Genomic DNA, 23,873 nt, shown 5'->3' on the forward strand with positions numbered 1-23,873 from the left:
GTATAAGGTATGTACATTGTACGTGCACGTGCTCCGTATAGACGGATACAGCTTGAAAAAAACGTAGGTACCTAGGTACCTCAAAGCCCTAGAGAAAAATGTGCGGTGGCCTAGATGGCGTTACACCTTTGGGGGACGCTCAGCTAGATGGCGCTAATATTGATATTTGACATTTTAATACATATCAAGCTAAGAATATGGGCCAAATTGTCAAAACTGAAGTTCAAATGTTTTAAGCCTTTGTCAAGAGACGGCAGTCTAGGCACTGTGATTAGTGATTACACATTTTACTTCGACAGTCTCTCTATAATACTCGATCCTCTTTGACTTTGGTATTACGTAGGTAGGATTCTTGGGATAGTAATAGGGGTCAGTACCTACTGTTGTGTCGGTCAGTCAACGTTGCTTGTCAAAGAATACAAATATCATTTAATCTAATACATAAGTATATTGTAACTTAAAACTTAGTAATAGATACTCACAGTGTTAAAACTTCTCAAGTATTTTTCAAAACAAATTAACAAAGTCACAGAAACTGTCTTTACCAGTATTATATGATCTGTGCCAGCGTCCCGTGAGACTACTTAAGTTAGTCGATTGTGTTTTGTTTTTATGTAAATAGCTAGTCGATAAGAGCGCTATCTGTAAGGTTGTCATTATCGGTGGAATAGTGGAGCACTAACTGACAGATAGTTTATAAAATGTAGATCAAGAGATGGGCACGTATTAGGTAGGTATATTAATCTCTAAGGGTCACTTGCACCACCGAAAATGGGAGGGTTAACCCGAGGTTAACCCACCATTGTATATGACAGTTAACAGCCCACTGTTGACAGTTAACAGCCCACTAACCTTGCGCTAAGCGGGTGGTGCAAGTGGCCCTTAACCTTTCGTATGCGTCTGTCAAAAAATTGTCATTAATATATTAGTCATAATAACTACATGTTAAAGTTGAAACAATATGGAGCAGATCTGCTCCTAAGCATACGAGAGGTTAAGCTGAGTTTAGACGTGCAAGTGATTGCTGCAAGTTTTGAGACAGAAGTATATGCTAGAAAGAGATGCAGATATTTGCCACTCATTCTTACCTATAGTTGCGTCTCAAAACTTGCAGCAATAACTTGCTGGTCTAAACTCTCTGTCTCTAGAGTGACACTCAGAAGAAATGGAACTGACATGGAATTTTATTTTAATACTCTTTAGGTATTAATCCATTGTTTCCTCAAGATTGTCCCTTTCCTTTTACTTAATCACGCGGCGTTGCTGCCGTGAATCCATTTTGTTACCGATCACTGCTAATAAATTGTAATAAAATTGCAAGGCCATGTTATCATCTCCACAATAAAGCAAGTAAGTAAAATCTGTCGTACGAAAAAATATACTTATCTACCCTACATTACAATCATAAGTGGTTCGTCACGGACAACAAGTACTTCACCTCAAAATGCATACAATATCTGATGATATATCAAGAATAGCAATACAAATATTGGGATATCACCTTAATAAATTATAATCTTAACAATATTAAAAAGCTACATTCACTCTATACCGGCATACAGTACAGCAAAAGGTAATATAAAAATAAGCGCACGTTATTATAAAAAGTGGGTAAGTACACCGCAACAGGTACGACGTTTCCTGTATGTTCCAGGAATAATAATAGAGAATACCTCCGACATAATAGCCCCGGCTACACCCAATCATTACACAGTTACACCGTACAACCGGACCCCTACACCCCTATCAATGCCGGTATTGCCGGTATGCGGCACAAACAATTTTCTTACACAAGAATTCCTGTCAATAGCGCAAAAAAGTCAGGAATTCATGAATACATGTATTTTGGACATACTTGAGGATGTTTATGGTAGTTAATAGTTTAATTTATTATTTTAATTGATACCTAAGACTGAACCATCTCCTCCACGGGACAGGCATCTGCCTAGTGTGGAGGTCAGTTTAATTGTATACATGACTGTATTTTCTTGGAAATAAACAAATTTTATTTATTTATTTTATTTATTTTAATTAACTTAAACTATAACTTACCTTGTGTACTAATCGTTAAATCCTGGGTCATTGAACTAACGATTATAAAGTGACGCCATCTGTCGCCTTCAAATAAAATCACTCGAACGAGAGTAAACTTGGATTAAAAAAATAAACTCGTTTAGAAAATCTTGGATGATAATAAATATCATACATATAAAAGATTTACATTTAATTTAACTTCACTAATAAATAATTTTCAGAGAATGTGCGAAGAACAACTTACACGAGTAATCAATCCGGTAAAATGAATGGAATGTCAATTCCGTGAAACGAAACGTGAGAAACCTAGCGTGCCAAACGTAAACAAAGGGCCGAGTGAAAGGGTGACGTTAATTTGAAAATTTTAAGCAAAACAAACGAAACAACAATGTGAGTCATACTTGCGCAATTTTGTACCACAGTGATACAATACAATTAAGTGTAAATTTCGCAATATCGAAGAAACAGCGAAATCTATATATAGAAGTGATATCGCGACCGGAAGCCGTAGAGGAAATGGTCGGTTGCAAGGTGCAGACCCAATGACTACTAATTGCGAAAAAGTAGTCTCATATCAACTTTTGAAGAGCCATGGGTTCGTCGTATAGAGATGTCTTCAAATTGTACGACTTGATTCAGAGTGGAGATTCGAGGTATAGTAAAAAAATCAGTTTTAAGTGCAATAGTAGTCCTATTGGTCTTTATAAAAAATAAGTGGCTATATTTACACTTTGCAGGTCGGTGGAGAGTTTCCTAAGTGAAAATAGAATAGATATAAATGTGATATTACCTTGCAAAGGTATTGGTGTGTTACATTTGGCTGTCGGTATTGAGCCTTTGGAGAAATCAAAGGAATGCACAGAAGTATTACTCAAGCATAGAGGTGATCCCAATTTATGGTAAGTTCTACGTTCTAAGTTCCTTCTCACAATTAAAAAAGTTCCTGAAAGGCTTCTTAATCAATATTTCGAAATTATAGTTAATTTTTCAGCTAGTTAATGCTAATTTATCTGTTAAAAAAACAAAAGACTATCAGGCTAAATATTTCATATGTTAGCATAATTATATCTATGGCTAAGTAAATAGCTATGGCTGGAATAATTATGAATAATCATTAGTTTTTTTTTTTAATAGAGTGCTCCTCCAAATTTACAACAACTCAATATTTATCAACATATCTACCCACAAAAGTACATTTCACTTTAGTTTTCTACAATTATAGAAACCTTTTTAATTTATCAAGTATAGTAAAGGAGTTTTTAAACAAGTTGCACTCACCATTTATGGATAAATATTTTGAACCATAACTTTATTATTAACACCCACTTTAAATCTTTGCTGAGGGTCATTACCATATTGTGTGACTCATATGTTTATACATAATTTCCCCTTGACTGGAGGTCACCCAACAACAACACAAGTTTTATTTTTACTTTATGAGATAGATTCTGCCACACAGAAAATATCAGTTGATCTGGTTTGTGGGGAAAAAAGAAATCTTTTCCTTAAGTTTTAGTTTTCCTGCTTAATTATCCTTATCCGCATATAATACTGAGTATTAATAAATATTATGTTGTGTAGCTATACTAAAACTGTATCAAATCAATTTCGTGGGATCCATAAGGCCCTTTAAAGACTGGGCAAAATTAGAAGGTTGACTTACCTCTTTCATCAATTTAAATAACACTAAGGGTCCCCCCACATCTAGCGTCTCGCGAGCGTCGCGTCGGGCCAACTGTATGGGAAAAGCCTGACGCCGCGTCGATCGCGTCGACGCGACGTCTTTTTCCATACAGTTGGCCCGACGCGACGCTCGCGAGACGCTAGATGTGGGGGGACCCTAATAAGAAACAATTATATTTTGCAGTACTGATGACGGTGTAACCCCGGTCCACATAGCAGCCATATGGGGCCGAGTGGAGAACCTGAAGCTCCTCCTGGGCTGCGGAGGGGACCCATCCCGGCTCGACCTGGACGGCCACTCAGCCTTCGACTATGCTGCTCGGGAGGAACAGTGGGAAGTGTATGACTACTTGCATAATGTGGTGGACCAGCTGGATGATAGCTTTGGGCCATCTTGCGCATATACCTTAGATTTAGGTAGGTGTATTGTTTTTTTTTTGTTTGCTACCGACATAGTATACAAAAAAGACGATGCTTTCATATCATCCCTAATGACATAGAGGTCTCAGAAGAATTCGCCATTTGTCACATCTAGGCTTGTATTTTACCTATTTTGAATGAACTGTCCTGGATTTCTCACAGTACCCATTTCTGTCTCACTATATGACCTTTGCTTCTTAATTTTTAATACTCCATTATATCCTCTTATCCAGTCTCCAGCCCTTATTCTTTAAAAAAGTTCAAAATAAGTGTTTACCTAATTGTTCTGTTAATTAACATGTATCTCAATTTTCATTACAGATAAAGTGCTAATGACAACAGACCAAGTGGTCGCCGAATACGAACCAGTAGCCAACAACCCCCTCCACCATGTCTCGACCTGCCGACGGTCCGAGATGGTCCGTGACTGGTGCGAGAAGACCAGCCTCGTCATGAACAACCTCTACCCCACTATCCTCGGAGAAAACCTGCTTGAGGATGAATCAGCTCCATGGAACAATGATCTCACCAAAAACTTTGATCTCACTAATGATACTAGAACAAGCTACAAAACATGCATCAGCAGACCAGTGGAAATAGATATAAGTGGTGTACAAAGACTCGAAGACACTATCCAAGAAAAGTGTTCTTGCAAAAACACTAGAGATTACAAAAAACAACGCATGAGCGTTTACGAAAACTTTTCACTACCCGGCTCGCCTAACAGTATTACACACGTAAATTATAAAACTAAGACAAGTTTGAAGAAATGCAAGTCACAATTAAGTTCTGATATGCAAAGGTTGACTTTAGACGATTCTCATTCATTATTGACTGAAGATAATTCACAGATGGACAAAGCTATGGTAGTAGTTCAGAATAAGAGTAACGAGTGGTTGTCTAACCATAATGAGACGGATGTAGGGGCTATGAATACCAGGAGATCATCAGCCAGTAGCGGTGTGAGCAGTAATTTCTCGGGAGGCAGTATAGTTATAGCAAATGTGCAGGAAGAGTATAAATATCAGGACGAAGAGGAGGATGTGGTGTTGATTGAGAAGAGGCTACTTGTTTCACCTGTTGTGTAAGTACTTATTTTTTATATTTCTTATTTAAGCAAAGCAAGGCCAATAAAGGCAAACGAAAACCTGTTCATGATGCAGCATCGCTTAAGAGATGTATTGCAAAAAAAAAACTAGTTGATGCAAAATTGAAAATTAATTTATGTTGTCTACATATTAGACAGTAAAATTTCTGTCTTAAGATCAGTAATTCCATGATGATAGGCATTATGTTTCAAGTTGATGAAGATAATTTATTGATTTTCACATCCATTTTGGTAAATTAAACTTCTATATCTCTCCAAAAATCCGCGCTTGTACAGCAAAATATAATTTAAACATATTCTACGCTTCTTATTCAAAATGTTTCGTCAATAAATATTTCTATAATAAATACCTGCACAGTTACATGATTGACTCTATACAGGGCCGGATTAAGGGTAGAGCGAGTGGAGCGGCCGCTCTAGGCGCCACATGGTAAGGGGGCGCCAAAATCGAGAATGTGGAAAATTCCATACAAAAAATATACATTGCGTGGGCGCGCACATATCACAAAATTACGAGAGGAGTCGGGAATGAATCCAGCTATTGAAAATCTAGATTTTAAATCTTAATTTAGATTAAGTGGAAAGTTGCACCACATTGCCAACATATACCATTAATCAAAAGGGCGCCGTAAAAGGAGGATTCTAGCCCTTGACGAATCACATTGTTGTGCGGCCGAACGACAAAGTTACGTCGTTATCCAAACGCAAAAATATGAGTCTATCCCTATCCGATAGTCCAAAGCGGAGTTCCTCATAAAGCCAAAGGCGCAAAACGTCTCAGAGAGGCGCAATTTTGTAAGTGAAGGGCACTTGTGGCAAAATACCGAAATGGGCATCCCGACGGTAACGATCGAGTTCGCAGTTAATATCTTAATTATAACTTGTAGTATTATAAAAATAATAGTAATGAGGGCGAAATATAAGGCCTAAAAGTTGGGAACATAGGCGCCTTGTGAAGTCAAAATACCCCAAAATATTTTAAAGATCGCAGCTCTGCAGTTGATCAAAGCTTGGAAGCTCGCTGCTTCCCCGCTAGCGGGTTGAGTCTTAATAAATTGCGTCAATAGAAAAAAAAAATCGCGCTCGCTTCTCTCGCGCTTACTATTTATGTCAGTTCTCTTTTAGAACGTTATACAAAAAATAAAAAAAAAAAGCACTTTATTCATTTGTTTAACTACTACATTACACGTGTTTCTATTTACAGTTAGTTTTATTATGAATCCCTATGGTGAGTAAAGGCCTTTAGAACGTTACTTATAAGGAAAAATTCCGCGCTTGCAGCGCTCGCGTTTTCATTTCAAATCTGCTTTCCTGACTTGGCCATTAATAGTATTCCATTTTGTTTGTTATTTTATGTACATGATATCCACGTTCAGCTCCACGTAACTATACTAGGGTGCGACTGAGAAAGTTTAACCCTTGTCCCTTTCGTACTCTGTATGATGAAATCCATAAATTCTGTACAGCGTTAATCTTCAAATTACGGCATTAATATGAAAAAAAATTCGCGCTCGCTACGCTCGCGATTTTTTAAACTGCGTTATAAAACTTCTTCCCAACGGCGCCGAAACTCAAACTCGCTCTACCCTGATCGAGTGTACGGGCCGGCGCTGACTCTATATATTCTTTATTCTCCAGTCTCCCAGTAGATGAAGCCGCAGATACAACGCCCGACCAGACAATAGTCTCCGTAGCCTCCTCATTACCAGCATCCGTGGTCTACGACAGCAACACCCTCAGAGCGGAGCTGGTCAAGCTGGGGTTCAAACCCGGGCCCATACAGGACGGAACCAAGACTCTCTACTTGAAGAAACTGCAAGCGCTCAAGAAACAACCTATTGTTGTCAATAAGCAAGGCAAAAGTGAGTTTACTTTTTTTCTTTGGTAAAAAAGGTTTATATGAATTTTGAGTGATGTCAATGTCATTTTATTTGATTTATTTACAATTATGTGATATTTTTGAGAATTTTTTAAACAATTTTTTCATTACAATGGTTGTAAAATTGACTAAATTTAAAAGTAAAACACTCTGTAAACTTATTTTAGATAAATGTTAGTTGTGTTTTCTCAACATAGTTACTAAAAAAAAATCGCTGCTTGTTCTCAAACTTTCAAATTAAATTTTTCAGCATACAGTATAGAACTGGAAAAATCCTTGCGCACGAGTGACTGGATGAATAATCTATCTCCATACATAGAGCTGGAAACCAAAGCACGCAACGACTTTACCAACTCCAGCAAGAAATGGCGAGAAGGCACGGCGAAGACTTCCTTCACATACCTACTACTGGATCCCAGGCTGACGCAGAATTTGCCGGCCAAAGCGGGGACGCAGAACCATCATGTTTCTTGGGTCACGTTTATCAACTCAATATTTTATGTCGGAAAAGGTAAGTGCTATGAAACTTTTATGTGTTAACGTGAACAAAGTTCTCCACGAACTGTGAAGAACTTTTTTATGCTACGTCGGTAACAAACAAGCATACCTATGGCCCGGTTGATGGTAAGCAGTTTTCATAGACAATAGACACCAGCAACTCCAAAGGATGAATGATGTCGACCCTCTTCACTTCGTTGACTATTAAAATACTTAATATTTGTTGACCATTTTTTTAGGGTTCCGTAGTCAACTAGGAACCCTTATAGTTTCGCTATGTCTGTCTGTCCGTCCGTCCGTCCGTCCGTCCGCAGATAATCTCAGTAACCGTTAGCACTAGAAAGCTGAAATTTGGTACCAATATGTATATCAATCACGCAAACAAAGTGCAAAAATAAAAAATGGAAAAAAATGTTTTAATAGGGTACCCCCCCTACATGTAAAGTGGAGGCTGATATTTTTTTTCATTCCAACCCCAACGTGTGATATATTAGTTGTATTGGGCATTTTCCGCAAGTCGACATCCATTGTGCCTATTTTGCGTGAAATAGACGGGGTAGCACTACTCCAACCACCCCAGCTCCTCTACAAATCCTAGCAGTGTTTTCAGGTTGCTAAATACCTCTTTCAGTGTGTTTGGCGTACCTAGATACTTGTTCCTATATATGTGATATATTGTTAGATAGGTATTTAAAAATGAATAAGGGTTTACTAAAATCGTTTTTTGATAATATTAATATTTTCGGAAATAATCGCTCCTAAAGGAAAAAAAGTGCGTCCCCCCCCCCTCTAACTTTTGAACCATATGTTTAAAATATATGAAAAAAATCACAAAAGTAGAACTTTATAAAGACTTTCTAGGAAAATTATTTTGAACTTGATAGGTTCAGTAGTTTTTGAGTAAAATACGAAAAACTACGGAACCCTACACTGAGCGTGGCCCGACACGCTCTTGGCCGGTTTTTTTTAAATTATAAATGGGCTTACTCTTGGCCACAGACTAGCAAAAAGCATGGCCTACGATATAACGATCTCGCCCAGAAGATCCCTGTTCACCCTTGATACTGATTGATTTATTAATTATAATTAATTTTAATTACTGGAAAGTATAATAATTCTCTTCTACATAGGTCGGCCTTGCGTTGCTGCAGGCGATCAAATATTATTTACGTAATAAAAATAATTCGAGTTTTTGCAACTCCTCACAAGGACAATCCTAGTCTTTTCGTTTTCTGTTTTCCCTGCTAAATAATAAATAGATGAATACAAATATTTCCAGGTAAACGCTCCAGGCCCTACTCGCACCTGTACCAAGCCCTGACCCTCTGGAAGCGCGACTTCACCACCTCGAACGACAAAAAAGTCCAGCACATCCTTGACATCTGGTCAGACAAGGTCGGTGTTGTCTGTCTCCACATCTTCCAAAACGTCATACCAGCCGAAGCTTACACTTACGAAGCCGCCATGATAGATGTACTCGGTGTTCCAAATTTGAAAAATTTAAAAAGTGGGAATTACTATGGCGTGGCCGCGTCCTGGCCGTTGAAGGATAGGCGGATGCTAGGGTTGTACCTCTTGTATAAGGCGATGCTTATATTTCTGAACGAAGGCGAGAGGCAGTTGAGGCCTGATGATATAGATTAGTACCTACTATGTATGTGGTGATAATATCTTCTCATGCTCGATAAGGTGCCTTTAGGTATAAAACATCGCATATTTGCCTGGTGATTTTGAGTGAGTTGACTGCTACAGTTCAAAAGAGCGACAATAAGGTAAGGGACAATTTTTGGGAATTTTAATTTGAATTGAGAACCTCCTTCGTTTTTTTGAAGTCGGTTAATAATAGTTTTCAATTATTTCAGTAAAAAAACGTAACGTTCCTAGTTTTGTGCAATAAAAATTTATTCTTTTCGTTGTGTACAAACTATTGGTAAACATGTTTTTACTAATAAATAAAATAAAATAAATAAATAAAGTAACGACCAACAAAACATGAAGTTTTGGTGAACCCGTGTAAATGATTGACTCAATATTTACTGACAAAGGCATTCTTGCCTATAGTTGACTTGAGTGGCACATAAAAACGATATCCATACCATAGTATCCATACTAATATTATGGGAAAATGTGTGTGTGTCTGTTTGTTTGTCCGGCTTTCACGGCAAAACGGAGCGATTTTTTTGGAAATAGTTGAAGGGATGGAGAGTGACATAGGCTACTTGTTATCTGACCCTATAATGGGAGTGGAAGTTTGTGCGAAGCGTTTCGTAATTTCCGAATTTATCGCGAACGAAGCCGCGGATGAAGCTAGTTTCTAACACACTGTCGTTCTTTACGCTGTTGCAGTCAAAAAATCTAGCTTTAGTATCGAATTTAACAACTTAACAGTATTTATTATTACGTCAAAGGACAAGCTTTACTGTGAGCAGTGATTATTTATATTTAAAATAAGTTGTAAGTTTTTGAATAAGTGTAGTGAAGATGTAGGTATTTAATTAGAAGTAGTATTTAAATATCGAAGAAATCAATCGTGTCTCTCTATTGAATAAGTTTAGGCGCGACTTTCATAATATGTATTTGCATAAAGGCATTTATAATTTATAATTCTTCCTTAAGACTAACTTAGTTTTCCTTACAGGGTAAATTTCTAGTAACTAGCAAGCGTCCAATAACGTCCAATAACTGGCCACCCTATACTAAAAATGTTCAAGTTTACATAAAATTTATATGACTGGCCACCTGTCAATAGCTGGCCTTATGCTAAAATGAATTCGGTTTACCAATATACAGAGTTTTTTTTAGTATAAGGCGGCCAGTTATTGAAAGCGCTAGTTATTAGCAATTTACCTAAATACTTTAAGTAAAACATGTGCCAATTTATAAATCCAAATGGGATTACTTGAAATTATGTATAGTTTAGTTACTCAAAAACGTTAAGAGATTTTTCAAATTCAACTCAATGACAAAAGTGTAACATTAACGATTTTATTAAGGTTTATTTATAGTACTTACCTTTTAAATAACGTTTTAAACATCGTCACTGGTTGAAGCCTATAGTTAGCAACCAACACGGTATTATAACAACCAAAGAAATATTTTTATATGACACATTTAAGAAGTAATTTTAAAAGGAGAAATACCTACTCGAACACCATTTATATGTAGACACGGAACAGGAATATGTTCTTAATTTATTCTTTTTTTTTTTTTTTTATGGGATAGGAGGCAAACGAGCAGACAGTTCGCCTGATGGTAAGCGATTACCAAGGTGTTGGAGGTGCGTTGCTGCTTTTAAAATTGCTGCAATGAATGCTATTTTAACATTTTTCAGCGTTTAATTAATATTCAATATACGCCATTTGTGTATCGTATAAGATTATCGAGTCATATTTATACAACCGTCTAAGATAGATGCAGTCTGACATCTGCCCTATTTACACGGTTCATGATTCGGTATTTTAAACCAACTTGCATTAATTCTTTGCAAATTCCCTTTCATTGTTAGGTACTAAGCGATTATTAACCCTTTTAATTTTGCTAGTAATTTATTTTATTGCCTATTGTAAGTAATTTATCTATTGTAATTTAAGTAAGAATTAAGCTTTAATTGTACTTAATAATAACAAATTGTAAAAAATGCAATAACTTATAAGTTACCGCGCACTTTTAACTGTATGTACCTATTTAAAACTTGTTCCTAGTCAAACATCACAATTTTTAACATTATGGCAATGTATTTTGACAATAATCTAAGATTGCTTAGTATTTATTAAGCATTGTAAGGACTTTACAGTAAATAAAAACCCATTTTCTAAGAAATAATTTATCTTTATTATTCCTTTTTTAAAGTTTCGAATTTTTTTCTAAGAAAAATCAAACTTGGCTTTAGTACATCAAAAAAATACACAAATGTCCATATTATATGTATATCGATACATTATAAATACAATGATCATTTTCCTTACCAAGTCGCGATTCGTACCGTTAATATTAAATTATCGAAGCGTAATGTTTGCGATGCCCTCGGGCCCACACGTGACGACTAGCCTACCTATGACATCATTAGTTACTAGGTTACTAGTGATCCTTTTATTAGAACTTCCAAAAGCGTCTCCATCATCGGCGTCTAGACAGCACTATGTCAAATACTATGTAAACTCTACGAGTTAATACGTGCAGCTTGGGGCAAAAGCTGGCAACACGCGATACTAGCGCCTCTAGCGGTTGATCAAAATAGTTCATACATTTTAAAATTAAAAAAAGTCACACACTCTTATTTCTTTGTTTTATTCCGTCTAAAAATGTTAAAGTGGATCAAGTAATCGCATTTTGTGTTGTTTTACGTACTACGCCTATACTGACAAACTACTTTGAACAACTCGTACCGCTAGATGGCGCTGCTAAAATCGTTGCCGTTTCATTGTATGGGAATCGTCACAAGCTGCACGTATTAACTCGTAGAGTTTACATAGTATTTGACTATGTGGCCTGAATACACGCTCATATTTGGGGCATGCGGCGTGCATGTCAAACAATTAAAGCTCATACAAAGTGTCCGGGGGAGCTCGCCCCCTGCACGCCCCGCTGAACTGAAAGCTCCGAGCGACCACTCGGCCCTTACACTGTGGTTGTTCTACACAATTTTAGCGCAACTGCAAGGCCGCCATTTTTCATAGCACTGTCTAGACACTGACGCTCGTAAGCCGCTATGGAGTGTGGTGTGGCCCTTTAGCGTTCATACATTGCAGCTTTTTGCAGCAATAGTGCAGAACTTCTCAATGGAAGCGCGACTTCCAAGCGTCAACAAGTGAATATAGGTATATAGCCATATACCACCTATATTTTGCAAAAAGTTGCCTCGAGTTGAAAATGTACAAATTGTATAAAACAGAACGAAAAAAATAGTAAACCGTACCAAAACTTCGGAAAGTCTTTATTCATGAACCTTAGCTAATGATGCCACATTACAATAAGAATCATTGATACCTCTTGCTAAGAAATAATGCATTAGATTAATACAATTCTTGAAACATATTTTCGAAGTCCAAAGCGCTATTTCTTTGCATAGGTGTTTTCAGCTATTTTGCTTAATTTTACACAATTTTTCCAACGAACATAGTTCAGGATTTTTTCATATTTAAATTTGGATCAGCTTGACAGTACGTTTATAATACGAGTAAACCTTGTGTTTACGACCCAATCAAGAGTATTCCAGATACTGAATTTAACCGTCTAGCGGCCCACTGTTCTAATAATAGTACAAATCACCTCCAATTCAATTTCAATCATTAATAAATAGAACATAGTCGCTTTTGCTTAGTTTCGTTCCATTCTTGAACGAAACTACATTCAATTCTATTTTCTAAGGGCGTGCGGCCACACGGTAATATTCTTAATGGCGTCTCTCATTCTTCAAGAGAAATTCGCACTCACGAATATTCGCGGAATCCTGATTTATGTGACCCCATAACACTAATTTTAATGGGTCACTAGAGGTCAAATGAAAACAACAGCTAAGGTTTTCCATTTCATTTTTTTTTTCGTCACAGCGTGGGCACAGGTAATCAGTCAGTCTGCCGGCATCGGCAGCTAGCGTGAGATCATGAAGCCATGTCTCGGTTACTCTACTCAATACTATTTGTGACTTTCTAGCTCAAAAGAGTCCCTATACTTCAAGAACACTAAACGTCTTCACCTGAAATCACATCAAAGATCTTTCTTTACAGCCGGGTCCACATATAACGAGGCATGTCGCGAGGCAATTTCCTCTCGCGGCAAACGTGCTATGTAGACGTGCCTCGGCCGAGGCAATGCGTGCGTGTTGCTCAGCCATGCAACCTGCCTCACAGGCTGCCTGAGGGCACATTGCCTAGCGACGTGCCTCGCTCTGTGTGGACTGTGGACCCGGCTTATTGCACATAAAGCGTAAAGACCCTTTTGGATTGGATTGTCACATTTATACTTAGTATTAACTACTACCAAAGAGTGCAATCAACTAAAGGATCCGATCTGTGCAACCATCTACGGGACACCATCAGCTAACAGGAAAGTCTTACGAATGTTTCAGTTCCATTTTTTATGAGTTTTTGTTACAATTTGAGTTCTAAGTCGGTTATTAACTAATATATGTAGTTTGTATTACGGACAATCGATCCTATTTGAGACATGTAGTGTAGTGGATTATTGTAAAAGGAAGACTTGCTGATATTCAGTAGATGTAAGTAAATAAATTACTGTTTTACAAGCATCATGATTTACAAACAGGGATCATTTCACCGTTCTTCACAGATTTTTTTAGTGACGAAATTAAAAAAATCACCCCCTAGATGACTATTTAGGATACCTACTACATGAAACAAAAAAAATAAAAATGGTTAGATTTTGATTTCTGGAAGTACAGGAGCGCAAGTAAGTTAACTACATAAAACAATTTACAACAGTGTACATAAACAACATCTGATTGTTGCTAAACACAAATAATAATCATCTGATTACTGTCAATAATCAGCATAATAACTGCAAATTTGTATTCTGCATTGGGCCAGGATCCATAATGCACACATTTAGACAACAACACAACACAACCAATCATGGTTCGAGCTTAAGTTAGACTTGACATAATCTTTAGGGTTGTGCAATATGCATCTTGACTATAGGTATCGATATGAGCGCACACAGAACAATAGGAATACCTACATATTTGAGGCAGTTTAACGTTTCCTGCGTGTTCATTCCTGCGTACGAAAACAAATCAAATGGATGCCTTCCGTTGATTGCATTGACAGTCCCCTTTAGGGTTAAGTAGGCGTACAACACTGGTTTACAAAATTAACCTCTAGCAGACTTGGCTCATCTTACCACAATAAAAAATAGGTTTTTAGGCCCAGCATTTATACAAATATAGGTTTTTGTTAATTATGAGACAGGTACACGCGTACATTGACTAAAATGTCATGAAATTATACCGAATCACTATATTTAGTTCAATCTCTAATGTGTTATAAACGTCCACTACTTATATTTGAAATGCAATCGATTCGCGTGACTCGAACCGCTCTACAAGTCACTCGGCTAGTGTAGAGTTAAAGCGTCGATAATTTGGCTGCCTCATATCCAGTATTAGTAATTAGGAAACGTAGAAATGCGAAAGTAGGACTAATCCGTTAACAATACTTCAAATCAACCAACTGGAAGACTATTTCAAATTATATATAAGGTGTATGCCGTTTAAATGCTTGCATCGACACGAAACGCTGAGGTTTCGTTCGACGGCGCAACACTACTCCCTTGTATCGGCCGCGGACTATGAGCGGGTTGCGGTTCCTATATTATAAGCCAGACATACACGCACAGCGACGCTCGAACACTCGACGACCTATAGGATGCTTACATACTCACTATTAAGTATCGAAACAGTACGATTTGTGCACGCTACGACTCATATTGTAATGATCACATTGACGCCTTTGAACTTACGCTAAATTACTTAAATATTAGTAAACTAACATTACAACTAGGTACGTTTGCTTTCGTTATCGTGGAATGCAGTTGTAGATCTTACTATGCCGTATTCGCATCGATATCAATTTAGAAGGGGCTTCAACATCAGTACAATGCCCAGTGGGAGAATCGGAAAATTCGATGTTTATATTACACATTACTATCCCTCTCGGAACACTAACGATCTTAGGGTAATTTACACATAACACTAATATTTACAAAACTAGTTTGTGCTCGCACTAGTGAACATATAAAACAAAGTATAATAGACATCAATAGTGGCGGGCGGCGGCGTCCTTCGCCGACGTCGGGCGATCACCGAGAGTCTTCGATATCACTCGCTCCGACTACAAAAGAATTCAGGTAACTATCGGTCCGGACACACTCTAACATTCAAAGCGCACATCACATACACATCTTGTGGGTTACGCGAGATCACAGTGTTCAAATTATGGCTACAGGCATAGAGATTAGATTCGAATTCGAGAGTTCACGAAAACGGCTACGACGCGGTTAAATTTATACGAATTCGATAGCGTTCAAGGTTCGCGGGTCACTTCACTAGTCACATCCGGGACGTCGGACCGGGCGCTCAGGCCGGTCGGGCCGGCGCGGGCGCGGGCGCGGGTCAGGCGGGGCGGAGGCCGCGCTAGGGCGCGCGCTCTCATTTGGGCGGCGTCGGGAACGAGTTCACCACGGCCTGCGTGCTGGCCAGCACTGCCGCGGCTGCAACCAAACATCCAGTTCAACAAAATTACAGAGGTTGTTTATCGAAGCGATGGCGTGAATAGTCGAAATCTTAGGAGGAGTAGCGCAATCAGATATCGATCATCAAGTTCAGAGTAAGTAAAAATTGCAAATAATATCAGGTCGAACACCAGGCTACCGGGATCAGGACTCATCGGGGTGTGGCGGTGGCGGCGAGCGTGCCGGCTCCTTCGGCGGCGATGGTCGGGGCTCGGCCGCTACGAGGGGCTCCGCGTGCTACTAGCGTGCTACTAGACTACCAGGAGATCAGGACTCACCGGGGTATGGCGGCGGGTAGAGCGGGTAGCCGAGGCCGACGTGCGTGTGGTGGTGCGTGTGCACGTGCCGCTGCGGCGGCGGAGAGCGCGCCGGCTCCTTCGGCGGCGACGGACGAGGCTTGGTCGCTGCTGGGGGCTTCGCGTGCTCCTGGACAAATAATAAATAAGTAACTTCAGCATCCGTTGTGCTGATATATTAATGAAATTGTAACAAAATGACCATGTTTATTATTCGAAAAAAATGCCGAATTAATAGACAGAGCATACCTACTTATCTTCAATAAAAACTCACATCGAAATAGCATAGTTGAGTTTCGACAATAAGCGCAACACAGACACAACACGCCATCATCACCCAGCTTGCGTCACGCTACCCCAAATAGCTGTGTGATGAAGCCATCACAGACAAATCTTAAAAGGCTAATACAATCATGCATATCATGCTACCTACGTATAAGTGCGTTTTCACATTATCCGATCCGATATCGGATGTCGGAAGGATTTCAATAGAAAAAATCCAAGATGGCGCCTGTAATGTATGGGATATCGGTCCGACATCCGATATCGGATCGGATAATGTGAAAAGGCACTAAGACGCGCGCCCAGCCCTTTAATATCTGATCTGCCCCGGTAAAGTAATCAGCGGTATCTCAAAATCAAAAACATTTGAAAATAGAACTTGAGTGATACTCATGCGCGCATGGTTTTGCGAGCGAGCCTATTTGTTCTGCAAGATGGCCGCCCTAAGTCAGCTGTTCAAAATAGTTTTGTGCGCGAATGAGCACGCAATTGCAACAGTTTCTTAAGTGTTGGTCATAGATTTAGAATTATTAAACTAGATTGTTTAGTTAGGTCAAAAAGTGTGTCCACATGAGAGGTAATTGTTTGGGCTGGTGTCCCTCTCGCACTTGCTGACAATGTCAACATTATTCAGTGACGTCATCACTGTCATAAATTGGGGATACCAGTCAATTTTCAAAGTTACTACTAAATCTACTAACACCCAATTGAAAGTATTTTTTAATTATACAAATCTTTGATTTACTGGCATCAAAATAATTACATTATAATTATTTTCAAATTTTTTGAAATATATCGAAACCCTAGTTAGAATATAACATTAAAATAAAATAAGAAGTTATAAAGTCAGGTAATTATATAGATAAAAATACTACTAATATGGGAACCTCATTAACACTGGCAACACGTGCGAGAGGGACACCAGCCCAAACAATGCCCTCTCATGTGGACCGTTTTCGCTAGTCTGATACGATCGACTTTCAGTTTCAGTAATAAGGTTTAATTTCGTATGGCAAAAAATGTGATTGAGCTGTCCCCTGTAAAGGTCTTTGGTGTTGGTACCTGCAGCTCGTGTATCTTGTGCTGCTGGTGCGGGTAGTACTGCGGCGCGTGCGGCGGCAGCAGGTCGAGCTTGGCGGGCGCGCCGGGGCGCGACAGGTCCTCGGGCGCGTGGTAGCGCGGCACCGTCCAGCCGCCGCCGAACCCGGACACCAGCATCGGGCTCAGCGGCGCGCGGTACACCTGCACGACACGAATTTACGTTAACATAATAATATTTTATACAATCGTGATATAATACTAAGCGTTTCAGTCGAGTACCATGTTTAGGCCACGAAGCTTGCTGAGTGGCCTAATAGTACGGTACGAGAGTGAAAAGCTTAATTATATCACTATTGTATACAATACTTTTTCTATGAGTCATCATCTTCATCATAAATGGACGAAAAATATTATCATTCAAGTTAAAATTAGTGTTAATAGCGTCGTTCACCGTTGTATCAACATCGAATTACCTGGCAACCAATTGTTTGTAATAACCGTATCTGATTGGTCGATAATGCGATAGATAAAAAAAAACGTGTTTCAGATGCAGAAAAATTTGCCAGGTATCGCAAATTAGTAAAGAACTTGTATGAAGTTCTATTTTTTAAATTATTACAGTTAACTAAAAGTGAACTGTAATGAAACATTATAGTTGACTAAGTGTCAAAGACTATCTAACACTGAAAAGTCAGCACTTATAGTTTAGTCTGTGGTGCCCTAATTGACAGATTAAAGTCGACGAGTAGAAAAAAGACTATTAATATTAAAGATACCTATTCCGACACACAGATCCACTGAGTCTCACGGTAAGCTCAAGAAGGCTAAGGCTGGTTTTAGTGTCACGCGGACCGTCCGCGCGGAGCGATCCGCGCGATCGTTTTGTATGAAGGTGATGTTGTCGTCCGCGCCTTATGTGTCGTGGGTACTCAGACAACGATGGGTATGTATAAACATACGAATATAATTCGAGGGTTTACTGGTAAAACCCGATAATTTGTCCTTGAAATAACAACATTGTGGAAATTGCACATAGTTCGAATTTCAAAAACCAGTTTGCTCAACTTATCGGGTTTCACCAGTAAATATCTATGTTTATCGCACAAATAGTTAACTGCTTACCAGGACCACCGGCTTAGCGGGCAGGGTCACTACCAACGTACCAACTGGGCCAGACCGGTCGTCATATAAAAGCAACAATATGTTTTTACGATTGAGTCATATACTGAATATCGATAATTCGATATGTACACTGTACAGGCGGGAAAGCACGGTTACCTGATAAGGTTTATCTAGCGTGCTACTCCCGCAGAATACGCGCCCACAGAGACGCGTAAACATCGGCGCTGCCATTACATTGGAGCAAACCGTCATATTGTCTTGGTCGCGTTGATAATTTAATACCTATCATAGCTATTGGATTGGATCTCTAAATAAATATGTAATATAAAATGAAAGTTGTAAATAACATACCGGGTCAAAGGGCAGTGCCCCGTAGTGCGGTCCCTGCATGTACGGCAGGTAGTATTGCGACGTCGGAGGCGGCGGTGGGCCCTGCAACATCAAAATCAACATTAGTGGCTTTTATCAGAAAACGTACCTTCCTCGCAAGGTTCCAAAGAAGGATTAGGGATATAACGGCATATAAATTTCTGCACAAATGAGCGTTTTGATAGCGGTGCGCCGGACCAGAACAACACGTTGCTCGAAATACCGCGCTACATGTAGTTAGGCCCACACGGCGTCCGCAATCACTTAACTCAGGGTTAGTGGGCTGTCATTTGTCAAATTTTCCTTTCCCTTTTCGTTGGTGCAAGTGGCTCTCAGAACGCGCATGGTGGACATGCTTTGTTTCAGGTATAACTAGATCGTCTTATTCTTGCTGCTATATCATAAGAGTAACTATAATATTTGGGATTCAGAGACCAGGGTACCACTAAACCAAGGTAACGTTACCTGAGTCTCAGTGGTAGGCTTCTGACCCTCCTGCTTGACCTTGACGTCGTCCTTCTTGTCGTCCTTGTCTTTGGGCGGCTTGGGCAGGCTGGGCGGCGGCCGCCCGCCCGCGCCCGCCGCCGCCCCGGGGGGCTTCCCGTCCATGCCCGACTCTTTCCGCCGCGCCTCCAGGCTCATGTAGTATCTGGAATGACACATTAATGGTGAAAGGTGGATTAGCTTGTCGCCATGGTTACGGTCTCGCTGGAAACAAAATCCTAGTTATTTTATGTTTAGCCATTTTTATGGTAGTTTTATTGTATAATCGTAATGGGACAATGGGGTCATTATCATTAGATTTTTAGTAGATTATTCAAGACGTACTGAGTTGTAGTAGTAGTAGTAATGTGGCCTAACTGATACACATTTATTTATTTACTTATGTAAAAATCATAATAATATATTATGTAAATTATCATACATCACAAACTTAACATTTCCATTTTAAAGTTAAATATTATGTTTTATAAGAGCGTCAACGTTCGGCGCCGCAAACAGAGCAATGGCGGCGAGCGGCGCTCGCGCCGGGAACGCCTCTCCCGCTCTCCCGCACAACCAGTCCTGGCTCGCCCGCCATTACGATACCACGCGACCACGCAGCTCGATGCGCATGTTAAGTACCTACTTGATGTAACGACTCGGTGCCCTAAATATTATAATATATAGTGCTTAATAGTAATAAGACAACATTTTGTAAAGTGTTAATTAAATTGATTGACAAACTTATTCAATCGTTTATTTTATAGTGTGTGTAACCTCATAGTTACTACAGTGGTGAAATCCGACGTGAACATGGGACCGAAACTGGACGAATCAAGTGGAAGTGTGCCTTCTAACGAGGCAAGTGCACAAACGCCTGCATCTGAAGGAAGCTTGGCGAGGGATACCGGCGATGTATTCAGGGTGGGCATTAAGGTGCCGCCATTTTGGCCGGAGGAACCGGACATTTGGTTCGCCCAAATAGAGGGCCAATTCGACTTGCAGAAAATAACAAGTGACTCGACGAAATTCAATTATGTTATAAGCCACTTAGATAACCAACATTCGCGAGCTGTGAAAGATATTATCGTCAAGCCACCTCCAGAGCGAAAATATGAAAAGCTAAAAACAGAGTTAATACGGAGGTTAAGTGACTCGAAGGAAAAGAGAATCAAACAGCTAATGATGCACGAGGAGCTTGGAGAGAGGAAGCCGTCCGAGTTCCTGCGACACCTGCAGGGGCTGGCTGGCGTCAGCGTGGACGACGACTTCATGAAGAACTTGTGGATTGGCCGCCTGCCGCACGGGATCCAGACGGTGCTCGCCGGGCAGCCCAACACTTCGACGTTGGAGGACCTCGCAGACCTGGCCGACCGGGTCAACGACCTGGCCACCGCCGCGCCGAGGGTCGCCGCCGTCAGCAACCCAGTCCCCGGTTCGGCGTTAAGTGATCTCGCCCGGGAGGTCGCGGAGCTTCGGCGAGAGCTGCGCGAGATGAAGATGGGGCACACGAGAGCCCCCAGGTCCCGCGCGTCATCATCGTCGCGACGCGACCGCAGCGGCTCTGCCTCTAGACGTCGTTCCCAGTCCAACTACAGGAAGTATCCAGTGTGCTGGTACCATAGCAAATTCGGAGACCAGTCGACCAAGTGCAACCGGCCGTGTGACTACGCCGCGGCGGAAAACGGGAAGGGCGGTCTGTAAATGCGGCCGACGATTGCCCTCCACCATCAAGAGGCCGCCTGTTGGTGACTGACCGATCTTCGAAGGCGCAGTTCTTGGTCGACACAGGTAGCGACCTCTGCGTCTACCCAAGGTTAGCACTTCGCGAGCGTCGCTCTAAAACTGATTATAATTTGTGCGCCGCTAACGGCACTAATATAAGTACATATGGTTATGTGAATTTAGCATTAGATCTTAATTTGCGTAGAGTGTTCCCGTGGCGCTTTGTGGTGGCAGACGTTACTAAACCAATAATCGGGATAGATTTTTTGAATTTCTATGATCTCCTTGTCGATTGTAGACGCAAACGTTTAATCGATAATACGACATTATTAACGGCTGCCGCCATCTCAGCCCACGGGTGCAATATTGCATCGGTAAAAGTAGTGACCGGCGAGTCTCAATATCATAAAATATTAGATGATTTTCCAGAAATTACACGACCAGCCGGCGTACACCACACAGTACCACATAACACAGTACACCACATACGAACAACGCCAGGCCCTCCAGTCTCCTCCCCGCCCCGCCGTTTAGCCCCCGACAAGCTTAAGATCGCGCGACAGGAATTCCAGTCTATGCTGGCCAATGGCACAGCTAGACCTTCGGAAAGCCCGTGGTCATCACCACTTCACCTGGCGCCGAAGAAAAACAACGGGTGGCGCCCCTGCGGCGATTACCGTAAGTTAAATGCTCGCACAGTACCTGACAGGTACCCGATTAAACACATTCATGATTTTACGCATAGTGTTACAGGTTGTAATGTATTTAGCACAATTGACCTAGAAAAAGCGTATAATCAGATACCTGTCAGCCCTGAAGACATACCAAAGACCGCTATAACAACTCCTTTCGGTTTATACGAATTTCCGTATATGGGGTTTGGCCTCAGAAACGCTGGACAAACTTTCCAGCGGTTTGTTGATGAAGTCACCAGAGGTCTAGATTTCGTTTATGCCTATTTGGACGATTTCCTCATTTACTCACGAAGTGAAGCTGAGCATGAGGAACATCTCCGCATTGTTTTCCAGAAGCTCAAGGACTACGGCCTCATGGTAAACGCAGCCAAGTGCGTTTTTGGCGAAAAAGAGGTAACATTTCTAGGATACCGGATCTCAGAGAGAGGCTGCAAACCGCTCGACTCCAAGGTTCAAGCAGTTAAGGATTTCCCGCCTCCGACAAACGTCCGGCAGCTTAGAGGCTTTCTGGGCATGCTAAATTTTTACAGGAGATTTCTTCCACGAGCAGCTCAGACCCAGGCCCCTCTTCACGCTTTACTGACTGGTTCGGTAAAGGGTTCGCAGTCCATCACTCTAGAAGGAGATACCCTAGCAGCCTTTGAAAAGTGTAAGGAGAGCTTATCCAATGCCGCGCTGCTGGCTCACCCCGACTGCTCAGCAAATCTTGCCGTAGTCACAGACGCATCAGATAAGGCGATCGGGGCGGTACTGCAGCAATTAAAGGAAGGCATATGGGAACCCCTTGCGTTCTTTTCGAGGAAACTCACACCTGCTCAAGTTAAGTACTCTCCCTATGATAGAGAACTGTTAGCCATTTATGAAGCCATAAAGTACTTTCGGCATATGCTTGAAGCCAGACATTTTGTTGTATATACAGACCACAAGCCGATCAGTTTCGCATTTCATGAAAGAAAAACAAACTGCTCGCCGCGTCAATACAGGCATCTCGACTTCATCTCCCAGTTCACAACGGACATCCGACACATATCCGGAAAGGATAATGTTGTCGCCGATACCCTGTCACGTATCGAAGAACTGGGAGCACCGGTAAGTCTCGAGGCTCTAGCCGAAGGTCAAGCTTCTGATCCTGAGCTGCAGAAACTCCTAAGCGAAGGTTCATCGTTGCAGCTGCGAAAGCTACATGTACCTGGCAGTAGTGTACCTCTGTACTGCGATGTCAGTACCCCAAACTCCAGGCCATATGTCAGTAAGTACTTTCGCAAGCAAGTTTTTGACAGTTTGCACTCTCTTAGTCACCCTGGGTCCAACGCGTCAGCTAAGCTAGTTGCTGAAAGGTTTGTGTGGCCCGGCGTCAAGAAGAACTGTAGAGAGTGGACGCGTGCATGCATTCAGTGTCAGCGGGCCAAAGTCAATCGACACGTGACTGCCCCGCTTGGTACCTTCAACTTACCACGCGTCCGTTTTAAACAGGTACATATTGACTTAGTAGGACCACTTCCTCCTTCGCATGGTTATCGATACTGCCTAACAGCCGTAGACCGGTTCACCCGGTGGCCGGAAGCAGTACCGATCCAGGACATTACTGCAGAAACTGTCGCTAAGGCCCTAGTCACAAACTGGATAGCTCGATTCGGTTCCCCAACAGACATCGTAACCGACCGCGGAAGCCAGTTTGAATCTGAGTTGTTCTCAAGTCTGTCAAAGTTGGCTGGATTCGAACACAAAAGAACAACAGCCTATCATCCGGCATGCAACGGGTTAGTAGAACGCTTCCATCGGCATTTTAAATCCGCTATCGTATGTCACGCGAATGAGAAGTGGACTGAATCATTACCTTGGGTCCTACTTGGCGTAAGAACAGCTTTCAAGGAAGACTTACAGTCATCTTCAGCCGAACTGGTATACGGAGAACCTCTAAGACTTCCTGGGGAGTTTTTCCACTCAACAGCAGGTACAACAGACATGTCTGTATTCACCGCCAGGCTCAG

General features: G+C 40.9%; 2 protein-coding genes across 2 annotated transcripts in view; one reads left to right on the plus strand and one right to left on the minus strand.

The window, feature by feature from the left end:
• Nucleotides 1-2,062: 2,062 nt before the first annotated feature.
• Nucleotides 2,063-9,550, plus strand: LOC125234647 (ankyrin repeat and LEM domain-containing protein 1-like). Its single transcript, XM_048140978.1, has 7 exons — nt 2,063-2,687; nt 2,772-2,933; nt 3,902-4,134; nt 4,459-5,221; nt 6,884-7,107; nt 7,375-7,635; nt 8,902-9,550. The coding sequence occupies exons 1-7, from the start codon at nt 2,626-2,628 to the stop codon at nt 9,264-9,266; spliced, it is 2,070 nt and encodes a 689-aa protein (XP_047996935.1). The 5' UTR covers nt 2,063-2,625; the 3' UTR covers nt 9,267-9,550.
• A 6,156-nt stretch (nt 9,551-15,706) lies between these two features.
• The window catches only part of LOC125234928 (zinc finger protein 608-like), a 154,184-nt gene continuing 146,017 nt past the window's right edge, over nt 15,707-23,873 (minus strand). Inside the window, exons 10-15 of the mRNA XM_048141350.1 lie at nt 20,696-21,032; nt 19,445-19,628; nt 18,962-19,042; nt 17,510-17,689; nt 16,148-16,295; nt 15,707-15,848 (exon numbers count right to left, since the gene is read on the minus strand). Coding sequence (XP_047997307.1) covers nt 15,787-15,848; nt 16,148-16,295; nt 17,510-17,689; nt 18,962-19,042; nt 19,445-19,628; nt 20,696-21,032 — 992 coding nt within the window. The 3' untranslated portion in view covers nt 15,707-15,786. The remainder of the gene's footprint in view (nt 15,849-16,147; nt 16,296-17,509; nt 17,690-18,961; nt 19,043-19,444; nt 19,629-20,695; nt 21,033-23,873) is intronic.

Source organism: Leguminivora glycinivorella, chromosome 16 (assembly GCF_023078275.1).
Source record: "Leguminivora glycinivorella isolate SPB_JAAS2020 chromosome 16, LegGlyc_1.1, whole genome shotgun sequence".
Classification (NCBI taxonomy): domain Eukaryota; kingdom Metazoa; phylum Arthropoda; class Insecta; order Lepidoptera; family Tortricidae; genus Leguminivora; species Leguminivora glycinivorella.

Bases quoted from the DNA above. Each gene is read 5' to 3' on its own strand.
- LOC125234647 (XM_048140978.1), top strand. From the start codon at position 2,626: ATGGGTTCGTCGTATAGAGATGTCTTCAAATTGTACGACTTGATTCAG. The intron at 4,135-4,458 runs GTAGGTGTATTG...TTTTCATTACAG, and splicing joins CGCATATACCTTAGATTTAG to ATAAAGTGCTAATGACAACA. The intron at 7,636-8,901 runs GTAAGTGCTATG...AAATATTTCCAG, and splicing joins AATATTTTATGTCGGAAAAG to GTAAACGCTCCAGGCCCTAC.